Raw genomic sequence first — 18,879 nt, forward strand, 5'->3', positions numbered from 1 at the left:
AATGTTCACTATGTTTGAGAACTGGCTGTGGTGGGGAGGAGGATGTTTGCATAGTGGGGAAATGCGCAGCAAAGTCCACAGGAATGTTCTCCAAACAGGCGTCCCCCCTCCTGGCCAACAGCCACCTTCTCCCATTTCATCAGACTCTCTACACACCATTGCTGTCTTCAGGAGTGTGCTCAGTGTCCTCTTTCCTTCTTTGCTGCCTCTTGGGGCTAGGGGGCCTCCTCCCTTGGCCTATGAAATGCCACATCTACATCCCTACCTTCAGAGGAATCTCAACCAGTGTCCTTCCTATCTAATGTGTCTCTTTTGTTGGGGAGAGTCAGGAAATATCCTAATTGAATTCCATGGAGCAGCAAGACAGGGAAACGCTCTTGTACTGCACTGGCTGTGCATTAAGAGGCAGGAATTTGTAGTTTCTCCTAGCAAGGTTGCCAGTCAACTCACAGGTCTTACCTAGCAATCATGTGCTAAAAGAAGAAGATCAATTGCCTGAAAGTTCTAGGGAATCCATGCGAGTTCCATTGCTATTGCCCAGGGAGCTATCTGCTCTGGCAGCTTAGTGCAATGTTGCTGGAGTGGGAAGTGGAGGGTTTTCCTATCCTGTTCTCCTGAGTATGGGAAGGAATGATTCTGTCTGGCCCCACCACCCGAGGACCCTTCGGATGAAATGCAGTGACAGTGCCATGATGGAACATGGGGAACACTACTCCATGTGAACGTTTCCAGAAGGGTTTGCTGGGCTTGGAAGGCAGGAGGAGGAGGAAGAAGAAACAATCTTGTTCCTCCCTCCTCTTGGAGGCAAAAGTAGCTAAGGAGTTTCTTGGATATGTGTGTTTTATAGCCTGGAAAGTTGGGGGGGGGGGGGAATGTTCCTTTGTGGGCAGAGCTGGCACTAGGCATAAGCAGGCTAAGCAATTGCTTAGGGCTCCAAGCAGCTAAAGGGGCCCCCCCATGCACTTTTTTAGTATGTGTTGGAGGGGGGGAAATATTCCTGATTGGGGCCCCCAATAGGTTAGCATTGGGGTTGTTTGTCAAACTCAAACTTTCAAACAAACCTTAAGGGTTTGCAAAAAGAACAGGAGTACTTGTGGCACCTTAGAGACTAACAAATTTATTAGAGCATAAGCTTTCGTGGACTACAGCCCACTTCTTCGTATGCATCCGAAGAAGTGGGCTGTAGTCCACGAAAGCTTATGCTCTAATAAATTTGTTAGTCTCTAAGGTGCCACAAGTACTCCTGTTCTTTTTGCGGATACAGACTAACACGGCTGCTACTCTGAAACTTAAGGGTTTGGTTCACCGCTAATCCTTCATGCACCAAACTGCAGGCTTCTGTTGAGTATATTATTGCATAATTAGTCATTAAGGGGGCTTTATGTCTTCTTCTGAAACATCTGGAACCAGTCATTGCTAGAAAACAGGCTTTTGTTCTTGATGGACCATTGGTTTGATCGTGTATGGCAGTTCATGTGTTCTTATGTGAACCAAACCCTGTAGGATTTGCACACTTTAGGAAGAATTTTATTAAACATGGCACAGTGAAGGCTATCAGGATTTTGTTCCTGCACTAGGCACTCTAGTTTAATATGTACAGCAGGAGACACTGCAGAGATGCAAATGAGGCTGCATTTCACAATACCAGGGAAAGTGCCCTGTGCTCTTCAGCACAGCTGCACGAAAGTCCCAATTTTGCTTTCTGGGTACAGAATAATAACAGATATTTATACAGCACCTTCATTCCAAAGCACATCATAGCTGTGTACAATCAGCACCAATAAAATGCAGCTCCTGCAGCTGTTGGGGAGAGGAAGTACTGGCCAGTGGCTCTGCAAGGAAGACGCATATGAAAAGTACCACTGGAAATCTAACAACCATAAAAGCAGACAGGACCTGAATTCTGAAGGTCACACCCAAAAGACCCACTTAAACTGAAAATGGTGTGGATTTAAATTTATCTACCTCAGAAGAACAAAGAGGGGCTGCGTTAGCTCTGCCAGGATTTGAACCCATGACTCTGGATAGTAGAGGTATTTCAAACCTTGTGTTGAGACTATTAAGCCATCCTCCAGAAACCCATAATGGTGGAATTACTGATTAATTTGCTCCAAGGTGTAAGTTTGCCATTTTCACCAGTAAACTCTTACTTGAGTGGCCAAAAAAAAACCTGCTAAAACCCTCTGCCCCACTCCCGCCATCCCATTCTCCTCAACTATCCTAGACAAAATTAATCTCCTAGACTCAACAGCTTGCCCATTTATTTCAATGAAAAATTCAAAACAAAAACCAAAATGCTCCAACAGCCATCATAGGGGAGAGAAACTTCATTTCTTCTTTCCTCCATAGATAGAACCAGGCGGAAGAACCCTGGGATCAATCCAGGACACTAGGTTTTAACTTGAAAGGGAGAGAGACAGCAAAAACATGGACCAGCAGTAAAGAGAAAATAAAATGTCCCTCTCCCCAAACTTTCCATTAACCTGACTAGAAGGGTGACCATCTGTTGCTATGAGTTATTTATTCCTCTCTCCCCACTCCGTCCTCTGCTTCCTATTTTGTTGTGGGGTTTTTTGAGAACAGCTATGATTGCCGGTAAAATCCACCGTTAAGCACTGCTGAGAGTAATGCGTGCCTGTTGAAAAGGGGAGATTTTTCTACGAGTGCTCCCATCTGCAGCCTGAATGGAGACAACAATGGCCAGAAGGTCGTAACTACCTTAATGGAGGTGATGTGGTTTATTACAGTGGGACCTACTTGAATGAATAACTCCATTAAAGGCATAACGCTGGTTGTGAAAAGTCTGTGTATTGTGAATAAATGGGGAATTTTAATAGCAGATTGTTCTTAACTAGCAAATGTAGGAGGGAAAAGTGCCTGGAAATGTTTTAAGAGCTTTCAGTTGTTGTATATTTTTCACTAGCTGCAGTAAACAATGACCTGAATTCTGCTCTCATTTACACCAATGTAAACCAGGAGTGGCTCCTCTGACTTCAGTGGAGTTACTTCAGATTTACACTGGTGTAGCTAAGGCCCCAGTCCTGCCAAGCACATAAACCGATGACTAACCCCATTGATTTCAGTAGGACTCCTCTCATGCTTAATGTTAAACATATGCTTATGGGCTTTGTTGAATCAAGGCCTGCAAGAAAGATCTGACCCCATTATTTGTAAAGATGTTGGTACATTTTCTCCCTTCAAGAAAATAATCCCCCTTTCCTCCATCAAACCTAAATCCAGCACTTGAAAGGGGTCTTCTGTGACCCATAGTTGCTTCAGAGGAAAAATGAATAATCCATATAATGGACAATTACAGAATAACCTGCCCATAGGGAATTTTTTTTTCCTAATCCCCATCAATTAGTGGTGGAAACAGGAGGGTTTATATTCCTATTATTTTTATCCTATCTAATGCAACTGTGTCTATTCTCATTAACCATATTAATGTCTATTCCTTTGTTTGGATGGAATTTAGAGACAATTAGAAATTAGAGATGAACAAAATCTGTTGGGCCATTTTCATCCACCCCTGTGGCAATTGCAGGATATTTTCTCTATGTTGTGTACTCCATTGGGTTGTCCAGACTAATTTTAAATTACTCATTTTTCAAAGTTTCAGCTAGTTGGTTTGGGAAACTCTTGTACAGTCCAGTAGATTTCAGTGTCCCCTTTATGCAGTAACCCAGATGCAGTCTCACTAGAGCTGTGTAGAGAAGGGATTATCACTTCCTTGAACTTGTTACATGCCTCTTCCTATGTAGCCCAAAATCATATTTGCTTTTTTTTTGCCACCTTATTACACTGCAAGCTGACATCTAGTTTGATGCATGCTATCGCCCTACATCTTCTTCACTTTTACTGCTTTCCTTGCTGTGACATAACTGTGTTTTGGATTGTTCCCCCGAACTATTAGCTTGCATTTTTCTAGAATTAATAGTTTTTGTATCCTGCCTGTATTTTTAACCTCTCTTAGTCCCTTTGCATTATTTCCTTGTTTTCACTGGTGCTCACAACTGCTCACAACAATTATTATTATTATTATTATCTGCAAATTTAATGAATGTGCTATTATTTATACCTTCTTCTAAATCATGAGTAAAAATGTTGGGTGAAGTCAGAAGTTACCTCACTGAAGTCAGTGAGGGTTTTGTCATTGATGTCAATGGGAACAGGATTTCTCTCGTTAAATGACACTGATGTGTATTGTACTCCAATAGACAGCTTCCCTACACCTCCTTACGTTGCTGTTTTCAAAGGCTTAAAGTGGGTTATGTTATCTGTAGTCACAAAATTAGCTCAAACATTAGAAAACACTGAGTTGGGTCAGTTTCTAGCAAATGGTGGATGATGTGGCAGGGGCAGGAGTCAGGGCCTGCAGCATAGCCAGTCTCCAGGCAACCTAATGCGTACTGATGGCCTGTAGTAGGCTGCCAGATTGGCTGCCCCACCTGATTGGTAGGAAGAGTCAGCAGACCAGTTCTGAAGCCCAGCAGCAGTTCAGTGGCTGCTCAAAGCATTTGCCCATGGCTGCAATAGCTCCTGCCCTGCTTGGCCATAGCCTTGCCTGACTCTGGTAACCCGATCCTGACCCTCAGCTCTGATTCCTGACTTCAGCTCTGAACCTTGGCTCTGGTCTCTGACCCTGCCTGGGCTCTGATTCCTGACTAATGACTCCTGCTCTAACCACTGGACATGACCGCCCACATCCTAGGCACTGACCGGTAGAGTATGAGTGTGCATTTGACTGACAAATAGAGAATGTAGCATCAGTTGTCCCCACAGCTGTATGTTTTCTATTCTTTTCTGGACATGAGGCGATTCATGATGGTGCCATGTTGTATATGCCCAGGAGAAGGGCACTAGCACTGAGAAAATGTTTTGTCTTAAAATTGACTTAAAACTGGAGATAAATCTCATAGATTTGGTTTTGTCTTCTGGTTTTTCAGTTGCTATTTACCACTTGGAGAACACCATGTCAGACCCTGCTGTCTCATCATTATCAGGTCATTACCAACTTGCATCTATGCAGGCTGATGCAGATAGCCTGACCTCCATGACTGGCATATTAGTCCATTTGACCTTTCCTCTCTAATGTTACATTACATCTGCTTCTCATCCCACTCAGAGATTATTTAACCATTCTGGGCCAGGTTCCCCAACACATTTCATCTTGTGTAATCATTTATTCCAGTGAAAAGTGGCTGTAAAATGGTTCTCTTAGGACCCGATAGTATTTTATGCTTAATTTGCACTCGGTTTGCGCAAGCGTAAATAGCTGCATACGTTGCAAAGCAGACCAGAATCAGGCCCTCTCTCTGTCTGAGCCCTAACATTTGTTATATTGTAATGAAAATCTGTCATTGGCCAATGACTGACTTTAAGTGCTATCATTACTTTTTTATTATTATTATTCAATACAACAGTGCTTACATCCAAGCAAAACGATTAACTATTCAGGCAAAAAAATTTAAGATACTGTAGAAGAAGCTTTACTAAAGGCAAGATACATTATACCTACTGCATTAATTTTGTCCACTAATTTTATAGTTCAATCCAAAAATCTATCATGTTTGTGTGACGTGACTTGTTCTTTATAAGTCAATGCTTTTGCCCCTGCCCTCATGGTTCAGTTGTCCTTAAGATGGAGTTAAGTTAACCAGATGTTTAAGTCTGTGGGTTTGCCACAGCTGTGACTGTCAATACAAAAACTGTGATTTTAAAGATTTTCTAATAACAAGTCATGGTGTTTTTAACCTACTGAGAAGTCTCCTCCAGGAGTTTTTACAAATCTGAATCCACTAATATCCAAAGTATTGTAGTGAAGTATGTGAGAGAAACATAAGTCTTAATGGTTTAATGTATTAGTTCTTTACTGCGAAATTATTTAAATGTTATTTATTGAAAAATAAGGAATATTTTGTTGAAAATGTGACCTTGTGATTTTTTGTGTGTGTTTTGTAAGGGACTTATTCAGCTCCCAATGAAATCAATGAACAGACTCCTATAAAATTCACCAGGAGTTTTTTTCCCCATAAGTGGTTGGTTGTTCCGGAGTTTCTTTGGTTTTTGTTTTGCCATGTCAAAACAACCAGGCTAACCGATGATAGTTGACAGAATTGTTGTATTTTACTCTTTTTGAAAGATAGGAACTACATTTGTTAGTTTTCAGTCCATGACTTTTCAAAAATAATTACCATTAGTTTAGTAAATTCATTAGCTAATTCTCATAGGACACACAGATATATAAAATCTGGATTTGCTGTTCTATATAGATTTCAGCTTTTTCATGTCAGCCTTCATTTGTCTGCTTTTTACCAATAACTATACTGACAAGGGGTAGAATTTTCTAAAGCACCTAAGTCCCATTTTCAAAAGTGACTTTCAAAACTTGGCTTTAATGGTCCCTGAATCACCTAGGTGCCTGAGTCACTTTTGAAAATGGGACTTGGGCTCTTAAATCACATAGACTCTTCTGAAAATTTTACCCAAGGTTTACATTATTTTTCGGGGTTTTTTTTTTTTTTTTTGGTTGAGACAAAGGTCCCGATTCTGCAGACACTTACACACATGCATACTTTTGCTAATATGAGTAGTCCCAAAGAAATCAATGGCAATGCTTACATGAATACAGGTCCATACATGATTAAGTGTTTTCAGAATTGGACCTAGAGGACTCAACAGTGAGCCACCCAGGGTCCTGTGAACTCATTGCATACTAGGTTAAATTCAAGTAGCTTAGCTGCACTAAGCCCTTTTGGCCTCACACTCACATTCATTCCCTCCCTGTTTATAAGAACTACATCCAGGATGGCTTATCCTCTGGTTGGATTTTCTGATTTCTGGATCATGAGTTTGTCCTCTATAGAATTTAGGGATGTCTTTGACGATCCATGTTTCGCTATCTTTGTCAGCCACCAGATGTTTGGTTGGCTAAAGTCACTCATGAGTACAGTATCCTGTGGTTTTAAACTCCCAGTAGTTATTCTGGGATTAATTCTTTTTTACATTCCTCTCATCCACTCCCAGTGGTCCATTGCTAAAGCCCACTACAAATTCTCCTTTGTTTTTAATTTGCTCTACCCTGTTGTGGAAAAATCACCCACACATGGATTTTAGTTCACAGACTCAAACCTGAGGCCTTTATTGCAATACATACCAACGCGTTGGTGGTAACAATCCGAAGATTACCCCACCTAGGTCAGCGCGCTGGCTGCCTTTATTCCATCAAACCGCAAGCACAGTACAAATTATACGTCATTTGCGAGAAATTAAAGTAGAGGTCAGCCCCACTATTCCCGGCCCCACTATTTTCCTTTATGGGTGTTACTTGGCACCCATTTAGGGGTATTTCTCTTTAGAGTACATATCATCTTTCCGGGGTTTTACGGTTATGGGCACAGGGCATTAACAAAGGACGCCCAAAGAAGATTGGCTGATTTTGCAGATAGCTAGAACTACAGGAGGAGCTGGCCTTTGCAAAGCAATTTCTTCATATTAAGCAGTTATTATATTTCATAAACAAGCAGTTATTATGTTGCTAAAGCGGTTATTATGTGCAGAGGTCTCTTGCATTGTTTACTCCCCCTCCCTCCTCTGGCCACAATCCTTGACCGAATTTGGCAGAGAACTGTGTAGTTTAGTCTTGTTCAGGCCCTGGCCTGTACTGTTTTTTGTAAGGGCAGTCAGCATAACAGACCTCTGTTAGAGGGTCCGATTTTGGGCCTTTAGAATTATTTTGGCTATTAAAAGGAAGCCGCCCCCCCAGTTCTTTTTCCCCACAACCCTCATTGCAAATATTTCACTACCACCCTCCTTGTTGTCACATTGTATATTGCTAGTCTTGTAAGTATGCGTGACATATTGCACCTATCCCTTCACCTTTTCTTCCTTTTTTTCTTTCTCTCATACACACCATATCTATCCACCATGGGCACATTTTAAAAGTTCATTCTGGTTGTAGATATATTACTGGTTCTAGCAAAATTCTCCCTTTTCATTTAAGGGCATATTACTGGATCTGGTAATCATACTAGAATATTGGTGGATCTAAAACCAGAATGCATTTTTTTAAAAGTGTGCCCGTAGTATATGGACACTCCCGTTACAAGAATCCTCTCATGATGTCTCAGATGTGGTCACTACTTCATACTCTTCCTGTGTTCTATGATTCTTCTTGTCTAGGAAGTGAAAAATTCTCACTCATGGTGCTTTCAAGAGCCCACATTCACCTTTTTTCTATGTTAAAGACTGGTGGCTGCATTTCACTGGTGAGTGAAATGATGCCTGTGTATATGATCGGCACATCTTTGGGGATCTTTAGGAATGAAGGGCGCTCTGTAAAAATGAGGTGTTATTTGCTCTTTATTCTCCCCGCCCCAACAAACAGGTGCTTTTTACAAAAATGTTTGTGAAAGTGGAAATCTGTAAGTGTGTGTTTCCAATCCTTTTGCGACAAGGACCTTTTCTTTACTTTGGCTGCATCTGGGGCCCTTTAAATTCAGCTAACAAACACGTCTTTCCGTAATCTTGTCAGGCCACCAGTGGAAGACAGTCAAACCCTTTTGACCCCCGTGGTGAGCTGTGGGCCTCCAGGAGCATTGCTGACACGGCCTGTCATTCTAACTATGCACCATTGCGCAGAGCCAAACACAGAGGACTGGAAGATCCAGCTGAAGAACCAAGCAGCCCAGGGACAGTGGGAGGTGAGTTCACAGTGAAATCACAGACTTCCAGCGTATGCCCTGACTGAACACAGCACTCAAAAAAAAAAAAAAAAAAAAAAAAAACCCAAACATATATGTATAACTTTGATGCCTAAAGTTTGGGATTTTCGTGGGTGAAACATTTTGCTGGCAATCGACTCAGCAGTGCCCTCGGGTATCTATGTGGTTATACAAGCACTGGAAATAGTTACCTGGTACACTGGGGAGCACAGGCCTCTCAGCTCTGAATAACTCAGTTCAAAATATAATTCAGATCAAAAGTGAAATGGACATGGGGATCTGACCCAGTCTTTATTGCACTTTTGTTTGTGACATAAAATGAATATCGTGGCACAATTCAGCATGACTGGCCAGGTCTGCTCAAAAGAGGCCTGGGGGTACATCAACAGCCTTGTTTGGGGGAAACTTGCACAGTGCTTTCTGCCTGGCTCTGCTTTGTTAACGACCAGGTGGATTTACCCTTTGAGAACGTAACCTTCACCAGGCTGGTCTCATGCACAAGAGAAATATTTAACCCTAGGGCTGCCAGCTTGCCACAGCACTTAAGGACAGTGAGTTTCATCTTGAATCTTCATGGAAGGTTGCTTGTATTTTTCTTTAGCTCTTCTCTTCCCCTATCTCTGTAGTTCGCTGTACTGAGGAGCGCTCCTGGTCAATGCGTGCTATTTCAAACGAGTGCACACAAACAAGAGGATTGGAATTAAAGCTGTCTTTTTGGATTTATCTCATCTTCCTTTTCCCTGGTTACCAAACAAGAGACATTGAACATGCCCTGCAATACAGAAGGAGCTTGTAACACTTCAGTGCTTTGTCTGAGACAGAGAAAGAAATATCTGTGCAATATGAACCAGAGATAAACAGCAAATAGTTTTACAGCTGATATATAAGGACTGGTTTTCTATAAATATAGACTTTCACTAATACTAAAACTGTGTGCCAAAACTCATAATAGTAAATGGCAGTGCCATTTTCAGATTACAGTTCAAATGACAGGAAAACTATTGATTACCCATTGGAGGAATCCAACTCACTCTTTAATGGAAATACACTTTTCCTTAGAAGTCTCTTTTAAAACATTGTAAACTTAGCTTGCACTACACAAAAGGTTTAGAGTTTGGACTCGGTGTGGATAAAAATCTAAAGGTTGAATCTTTGGCCAAACCAAGAAGACCACTTAAGCAGTTTCATAAAGACATATGTTCTCAAGAGAGGTTTAATACCTCCTGCTTCTGGTTGGCTAGATACAGAAGCACAATGGCTTCTTTGTGGGATTCCGACACGTCAGGTTTCAGTCTTAGCTGGCCACAACGGTGAAGTGATGGGGGGAGAAGGTAGGGAGAAAGAAAGGACAAATGAAAAATATTGGGAAAAAGTCAGTTCTGGATCAATTCTAGAAGAGGGAATGTATTTTCCAAACTGGTTCCTACCTCCCTAGTTTGTACTGCTGTTTTCAACAGGGTAACAGATGATAACAATGCTGCAAACAATCCTCAGCTGCAGGACCTGGGCTATCCGAGTGTATTTAATATTGAGTATAGTCCATCTCTCTTCCTCGCTATTCTCAGAGTGCAGTAAGCTGCTCAGACTGTTGGTGTATCACTGCTTCTTGATCTGAGGCATGCAACCAGAATGCAGCATGACAGACTCGCAGGCCTGGTCCACACTAACCCCCCACGCAACTTTAGCTACGTGAATAACGTAGCTGAAGTCGAAGTACCTTAGTTCGAACTTACTGTGGGTCCAGACGCGGCAGGCAGGCTCCCCCGTCGACTTCGCGGCGTCGACGGCGAGCACTTCCAGGATCGATCCGGGATCGATTTATCGTGTCTAGACAAGACGCGATAAATCGATCCCAGAAGATCGATTGCTTACCGCCGGACCCGGAGGTAAGTATAGACCTACCCGTAGAGTATTAGGGCAAAACACACTTTGAGGAGCTTGACGGGATGCTTGAAGTCAGTGCTGGCAATGCTGAAGTAACTGGATCCCAGGGTTAAGGAAGTGGTACGATGCTCCTGTGCCAAGAGTTTCTTATTTTAACAGGAAGAGACAGTGGAGGTATCTACATTGTATGTGCATTTTGTCAGACCCCACCTCCCCTAACCATTCTCCTGGCAGACTTGTTTGCTTCTGAAAAGCCTGTTTTGTTGCCATCATCAGTTCTGTCTCTCTCATGAAATTTGGCACCCTCTGACTTCCTCCTCTGAGTAGGTTTTAATGAGGCCAGTGTGACTGATATGGGCACCTGGACTGACAGCAGCAAGGACCCATTTCCAGGGTTATCCTTGAAAGAAAAGCTGGTGCCACAGGCAATATTCTCCACACTGGGATCGTTTCTGGGCCAGTGAATTCATGCACATCTAGCTGACTAATCTGCACTCCAGTGGAGTATCTCCCAGCACTGTACATATGTTTCTTATTTGTTTTGTGTTCATTACTGGCATCCCCTGATTTTTTTCCTCCAGTCTCCTTTTTTGTCCTTGAAAGAGCTATTGCCCTGCTGGAGGTACCCATGCTGACACCAAACTGGTGCTTGCATGCTGTCTGCAGAGTCCACAAGGTCTGTGGCTCCAGTACAGTGAGCCTCATCTTCTCTCTTCTGGAACAGCTCTTCCATCTCTATCCCCCAACAGATGCTTAGATTGCCATAGGCAAGGAGTTCCTGCCAGGCCCAACACAACTGTTTCATGACGCGGCCAGTGAGGTGGGGGAGGGGTGTAATCAGCATTGCAGATGGCAACCTCTCTTCTGCCCTTGAGAAGGTGATGTCACCTTTGCAAGTGTGCTGCATTCGCCCTTCCTTAGCCTGGGATCCTGAATCTGCTCCCAAACTCGGGATGAATCCAGCTGCTCGGTCCGCTGCCAGATATCTGCTCCTCACCTCATGACAGCAAACACAGGGTGGTTGAGTTCTGCAGAGCCTCATGCAGCCCAGAGCTGCTTTTGCAGAACCACAATCTATTACTATCACCTTTTATTTATTTTTGCCAAGTTATTTAAAGTACATTGTGCCATGTGGAGACTATAACGTACAGTTTTCAATGGGGGAAATGACATGGGGGCTGTTTTCTTCTAAGCAGAGGGAAGAAGGTGAAAAAGCATCTGTATGTATTTGATTTGTATGTGTTTTGCCTTGGCCCGGCAGTCTTGTCATGGGGGATTATTCTGATGTAGCAGCAGGTGATATTCTTTGTACATGTGGCATTCAGCCATCACTGAGGTTACTTCTGTCTGAGTTCTAAAGCCACTGATTATGAAAATTAAGAAATTAAGACTCTTATTATTCACTTAGATAATGTATTGAGTGCTCTTGTCTGGAGCTGGTCAAATAATATTCCTCAGATAGGTCATTCAACAAATGTTGTTGCATTTTTCCTGCAAAATTTTCGTGATATTTTACATAAAATGCCCTGCTCTGCTCATCACTCTAAAAGCACCTACATGCTGCACATAAAACAATCATAAGTTTTATGTAGCCAATGGCAGTTATAGGCCATCAGCACACAGCTCCATCTCCCTGTACCAGCCCAGAAGGGAATCTAGAAGCAGAGGAATGTTAAATGTTGATTAATAAAATGACCCAAACAGGAAGGACTTAAGATAAATTCTGGGATTTGCATGAGCATCTATGGCAATGAAGTTCTGCAGTCAAGGCTCTATCTCTGAGTAGGCTTTGTCTAGCCCCTACCCCAATCCTGATTAATGCAAAACAAATGGGCTTCTCTGGTGTCTGGCCTGGGCTCTCTAACTCTGCCTGTTTATCCCTTAGGACGTGGTGATGGTTGGAGAGGAGAACTTCACCACTCCATGCTACATCCAGCTAGACCCAGAATCCTGCCATATCCTGACAGAAACACTTAGCACCTACGCCCTGGTGGGACAGTCAACCACCAAAGCAGCAGCAAAACGTCTCAAGCTGGCCATCTTCGGGCCGCTCTCCTGCTCATCGCTGGAATACAGCATCCGAGTCTACTGCTTGGATGACACTCAGGATGCCCTTAAGGTAAATGCCATCTGCTTTACCATCTAGCTCTAGCAGGATTGCAGTAATTGCAGTGAAAGTGAATAGACCCTACATTAGTGTGCAGCTGCTTGTAATTTATGTTCCCTAGATCAGCATTTCTCAAACTGGAGGTCCTGATTCAAAAGGGCAACTCAAGGCTATTATGGAGAGGGGTGTGTGCAAGATGATATGGTACTGCCACCCTTACTCCTGTGCTGCTGCTGGCGGACACGCTGCCTTCAGAGCTGGGTGGCCACAGAGTGGCAGCTGCTGGTCGGGCACCCAGCCCTGAAGGCAGCGCTGCCGCCAGCAGCAGCGCAGAAGTAAAGGTGGTATGATATACTATTGCTGTACCCCCACCTCCAGTTCCCCCTCCTCCCAGCAGTGTCCTCTATTTGGGAACTTGAAATATGGTAACATTACTTTCCACTTTTTGAAAGGCTTCAGCGCCTTTGAAGAGAAAGGAGAATGATTACATGCTTCATTTAGTGCCCCTATGAGTATATATGGTAGCTAAGCTTGCTACCACTTTTTGGGGGGTTGGGGAGGTCAGAGCCTGAAATATTTCCAAAGGGGGGCCCAGCAAAAAAAGTTTGAGAACCCCTGTTCTAGATCATTTTTAAATCATTTTATTGTTATTTTATTTATTTTTTTCTTTGGAGGAAGAACTTGACAACAAGACATTGTTTTATAGAAAGGGAAAGAAGAAAAAAAAACCCAAACCCCAGGTTGTCCTTTGTGTAATGATTTCACTCAAATGCTAAACTAATTTTCCCCCCAGCATTCTTTGTTCGTTTGTTTACGTGGATCATAACCTGAATTCTGAGATTTTTGCATTATTAAAGGGCCATAAGGTGCACAAGGGCTTCATTCGTTATTCATGTATTTTTAATGGTAAGTGCCAGCTCCCCCGAGATGATGAAATGTATAAATACCTCTTTGTAAATAGCTGATAATGATAAAAGAAGTTCCTGGGTCATTAATCACTGCCTGCTTTTATATTGCTTTGTTATACCTGTCTGTGTGCTGTTTTTGTGCTGAGAATTTGCAGCTGAAATACATCAAGGCTATTGCTTTCTACAGCTATGTACCTAACTTTCTCTGTATACAACTCGAGCATATACGTAAGTTTACACATACATTGTGTGGGTATACATAACTATGTATACATGTGTATATATAGTACCTATAATAGACATATAAAGACAGATGCTTATTATAATAAATATACTAACTTGTGCACATATATGTATGAATGCAGGTTATTGAAAGATTTTCTGTAATCATAACCAGATCTACAGATGCCATCTAAGTAGCAAGAAGAGTTCAAAACCTAACGCTAACTGATTAGCGGCACTGTCAGTGATATCCAAGCAGCATGAATTGTGTGTTGTGTACAGAAGAACAATGTTAACAGCTTTACTTAGAAACAAGCCACATAACATGTGCGCGCACGCTGCCTCAATATGGGAGATGTTTGTATTTCTCAGAGTGTTGACTTTCACTGTGGCTGGAAAATTCCATTTTCATCTCAAATGCTGTTTAGTATCATGTCTTCCTGGACATTACAGTTTGTAAGGTTTGTCACTGGAGTGGTGGGAGTACTTTCTATAGCTATGAGAAATTTAGCAAAGCAGTGGACTGAAGAGTGGAGTGGAGACTAGCATACCGTGGTCTGAATGCTCAGCATTGGGTTTGTTTATAAAGCGTCTGGGAACTTGATCTAGAGAATTATGATTTTGTCAGAGCTGAACCCCTTTGGAAACAATAATTATTTTATCATCGTATGATTTTTTTCTTTAAAAGTTGGAAAAAAGGACTTCTGTACCAACCAGGCTGAGGATCTCTAAAAGCCAAGACACCCTTATGCCTCTATTCCCTTTGGTCTACGTGGTCTTAATGGAATTTTCTATTGGTTTATTAAGCTCTGAGGTGAAAATACGTGATTCAAAGCTGCCTTGTAGCAAATACTGAAGCTGTCTGAATGCTGCTGTGAGTTTCAGAGTAGAAAGCTTGGGCAACAGGAGATGGTTGAATTCAATTAGAAACCGTTCAGTGGAATTTTTTTCATGTTTATTTGAGCATTTGGAACTCTGTCCAGTAAAGTTCACCTGAATAAATAAGACTGTGCAAAGGATCACAAGAACAGTTGAGTAAAATGGAGAGAAAATCCTTTATAACATGCAGTGATAATGAATGGAAGAGAGAGAAATTTACCGAGGATAAATCCCTGGAGAGATTGTGTTGATGTTCGGATGTCGGAATGCAAGATTGGTTTGTAATTTGGTGGTTAATCCCGCACTTCCTCTCCAGCTCTCAGTTATTTATTCAGAATGTACTACAAAGGGCTCAGTGTTGGCAGTGTTGTGTCTTCTGGAGTCAGATCTGAAGAGTCCTTCTGGGTCTATCATGAACCAACGATAACATGTTTGGGCGTACAAGTGTGGGCAACAGTTGACAGAGACTTGTGAACAAGTGCCTCGTGGCCTCCTGTCCACAGAGTGATATTAGCATCGTCTGCTTTCTTCAGCAGAGGATGAACACTTCAACCACAGTTTTGTGGAAAACAAAGAGTCTTTGGAAGGGAAAAAATAGGTTGGCCTCAGAATGAAGGACTGTGAATGAGGCCTTGCAATGTATTTTGATATGGCTAGGCCCTGTGTGACAGATTCTATCACAAAGATTAAGGGAGAAGCATGGAAGATAACCGAAAACTGTGTTGTGGGGCTTGGTTCAATGGCAGCACTTTGCACTGCCAGGCATGAGACCAGGGTTTGATGTCTGGGTCCCAATCCTTTGCTCTGCAGAATGACAGGGGCAGGGAATGCTTTCGTTACGGCAGCTCTTCTGGCTGATTGAGGGGCAACGCTGAGGGGCTGCAAAAAGTGGATTATAAGATCTTTGGGACAGGGGCCCTCTTTTTCTTATGTGTTTGTACAGTGCCTAGCACAGTGGGGCCTGGTTCCATGATTGGGGCCACCTAGCACTACCACAATACAAATAAATAATAATAATAATTAAGGGATCCAGTCTATAACTGGAAGGATAGTGGTTGTTTCAGGGGATCTTGAGGGTTTGGGTGGAAAGTTGGAGAATAGGAACAAGGACTGCTCAGAACTTTGACAGAGATTTGAAGGGTGTCTGGGATAATAGTGATTTGGGACTGGGGTAGATCAGAGAAGTGGCAGGCGAGACATGGGTTGGAATTCCGCACATTCCGGAGGAGAGGTTGCTGAATCTGCATTCCGCAGAGCTGAATTTAGTAACTTTAAAGAGCAGTGGTGCTGGAACTAGAGGTGCTGCCACACCCCCTGGCTTGAAGTAGTAATAACAACCACCAAATCCATGGTTTCTATGGTTTCTATAATCAGTACCCACACTATAAGAATTATTCCAGCACCCCTGTTAAAGAGGAGTAGGTGGGGGTGGGAAGCAGAGTGGAGGCAGTTTCCCCTTGCAGTTTTGGTGGGAGCCAGGAACGTGTCAATAGACCAACAGCTCTATGCTGATGGATATAGGAAATGTTTTCACATTGGAATGTCTGAGGTTTGGGGAGCCTTTTTAGGGGTTTATGTATTTATTTTAATAGTCGGCCAAATGCATTCTATTATTATTTAGAAATAAGAAATCTGACACGTACTGTATCCACCCCAACAATTACTAAGGGACGATGAGCAGTTGCTCTAGAAAGCACAGTGCTGTATTTATCCAACAGCTTTTCCCTCTAATCATGCAGAGTAAGCTCTCTCTCCCAAGACTGCCTGAGCAGTCTGGGGAGTCTAATGACTTGTCACAAATAATGGCTTGGTTATTGTGAAATCTACTTATTTCTTTTCCTTCTGTTTGTGAAGCAGAATCGCTAACTCCTGCTTTAATGTTGATCCATAGGAGAGTTTCCAGCACTCCTGAAGGTTATGACCCCCAAGGGAGTTGCAAACAGGTTTTGGGGGGGATCACAACCTCTGTCCCTTTCTTTATGATTAGATGTGAGGGGAGATCTGAAATGTTTCGGTTGTAATATGGGGTCACAGATTGGAAATGCTTGCGAATCACTGCTTTACTCCTGTCTATCCATTTAAGCGGCTCCTGTCCTCTGCTGAGCTCCTTTTCTCAATATGGCAATCACAGAAAAGACTGGCCTGCAAGACAGCTACCACACTGTATCGATGAAGCAGATCACAATTTAACAGGCATGCCAAACGGCTTTTACCTCTTTTTGAAGCCACAAACTTTTATTAAATGTAAGTTCTTCCTGCTGTGGCTTTAATTAGAAGGCAGCTTCAAAATATTGGTAGCTCGTATCTTGCTTACATAGTCGGCGTGAGGATACTGAATTAGGGCCGTTGCTGAGCAAAGATGTATTTTATCCAACCCCAACAAGAAGACACCTAAGAGGGTATAAGTTCATATCTTATTACTGGTGTCATCAAGGTGCTTATACAAGGAGGTGAGAGACACTTTCCCAGGCACCCAGAATTATGGATTGACCTTGTTATCCCTCTGCATTAGCAAAAGAGACACTGGCTGGAGATAAACAAAGAGAAGTTTATTAACCAAGATAGATAGTCAAGTGACAGTGAGTAAGAGTAGTAGGAAACAGATACGGTTACAAATAAAACAAAAGTATAATATGCTTCTAGGAGACTAAACTTAACTTTAGCAGGCTAAAATCTTTGTCTAAGTTCAGTTTCTCAACTTAACTCCCAGCATCTCCAGCTTTTATGGATACTAAAAGGTTCCAGCTTTCATGGATACAAAAAGGGTTATCCTTTTTGCTCCCTCAGTGATGGACCACCACAGCATTCCTTTTCCTTCGCCTCAGAGACCAGAAAACCTTTGAAATATATCCCCTTGAAAGGTAGCCTCCAGACAAAGGTCTTCTCCCCCACTGTTTGTTCTTTGGTGTGCTGACACCATATTGTCTTTCTTGTTCTCCTGTTAACTTACTTTTCCTGTTGCTTAATATGCAAATGAAGCTTGGTTTGTGTTGACCTGCACAGTGCTTGGTTGACATTGGAGACCTAGGCAGATGGGCAAATCAACATTCCTTTGTCTGTGAAAAACCCGTTTATCTATCCTGCCTGCTTACATAGTTTATATATATTTTTGGTACATGCCTACAACTTCTTGAATAACCCCATATTTCTCACACTATTTATGGATGGCCAGTATCAGATAAGCTTTCATTTGCAACTTTCTTTATAGATAAATACTAAGACAGCAATCTGTTAAGTGTAGTGAGTTTGTCAGGAATTGCATAGGAGTTGCTGTTGCATGATAGGAATCCTTTGCCAGTGGGCATTGAGAGGAATAAGGTGGGAGCCTGTTCTTACTTCTTTGAAAAAGCAGACTTAATGGCCAGGATTTGGAACTAAAGATGGAAAGGCACAGGCTGAGGGTTTCTTCTCTTAGAAGGTCATAGCTGTGTAGAACAAACAGCCAAAGAGGCAAGTAATGCAATACATGGAGTAAAGGTAGTACAGATAAGGTCTTAAGGCCACACAACATTTCTGTGCCGGCCTGCCAAAAGGCAGGAGATGAACTGGGTATCCCTTCTTCCCCCCATTCTCAGTTTCTTTGGTTTAGCCTGAATTTGAGCCTCCGCTTCTTTCAGCAGAGGTTTACAGTGGGTTTCTTCCATTCCCATAAATGCCTGCAGGGAGAAAGACCAATCTTTCCAAGCTTGTATGCCTAAACTTAGATATCCAAACCCACAGTGTCTTCTTTTCACGCTAGCAATACTGAGCACTGGCAGCTCCCGCTGCAGCCCCAACTCCAGTGTTGGAGAAAGTAGATGAGTGTCGTCAAAACTGCTATTCACACATAGGCCTTCTCCGTGTCTGTTGTTTAACCATATGTGCCAATATGTATGCTTGAGACGTTGGTAGGTACAATTACTGCACAAAATACCATGAATCTTCTTTTAGACATCCCAGAGAGATAATTTGAACATAATGAAGATCTATAGTAATCAGATAATTACTATCGATTGCTCTTTAGACATCTTGATGAGGTAATTAGGGCACAGTGGAAAGAAGCTGGAACTGATTGATTGGCACAGCCTTAATCTAAAAGGTTTCTAATTATGTTTCTTTTCTTCTAATAGCTGATAAACAAACATCATTTTAGCTTTAGAATTTGTCAGGTGCCAGG

At 42.4% G+C, this 18,879-nt stretch overlaps 1 protein-coding gene across 3 annotated transcripts in view; it reads left to right on the forward strand.

Annotated features, from left to right (window-relative positions):
• The window catches only part of UNC5C (unc-5 netrin receptor C), a 368,610-nt gene that overhangs the window by 327,038 nt on the left and 22,693 nt on the right, over window positions 1-18,879 (forward strand). For all 3 annotated transcript variants that reach the window (XM_005278470.4, XM_005278471.5, XM_065596056.1), the window contains 2 exons: window positions 8,534-8,702; window positions 12,493-12,726. In XM_005278470.4, coding sequence (XP_005278527.1) covers window positions 8,534-8,702; window positions 12,493-12,726 — 403 coding nt within the window. The remainder of the gene's footprint in view (window positions 1-8,533; window positions 8,703-12,492; window positions 12,727-18,879) is intronic.

Source organism: Chrysemys picta, chromosome 5, assembly GCF_011386835.1.
Source record: "Chrysemys picta bellii isolate R12L10 chromosome 5, ASM1138683v2, whole genome shotgun sequence".
Classification (NCBI taxonomy): Eukaryota; Metazoa; Chordata; order Testudines; family Emydidae; genus Chrysemys; species Chrysemys picta.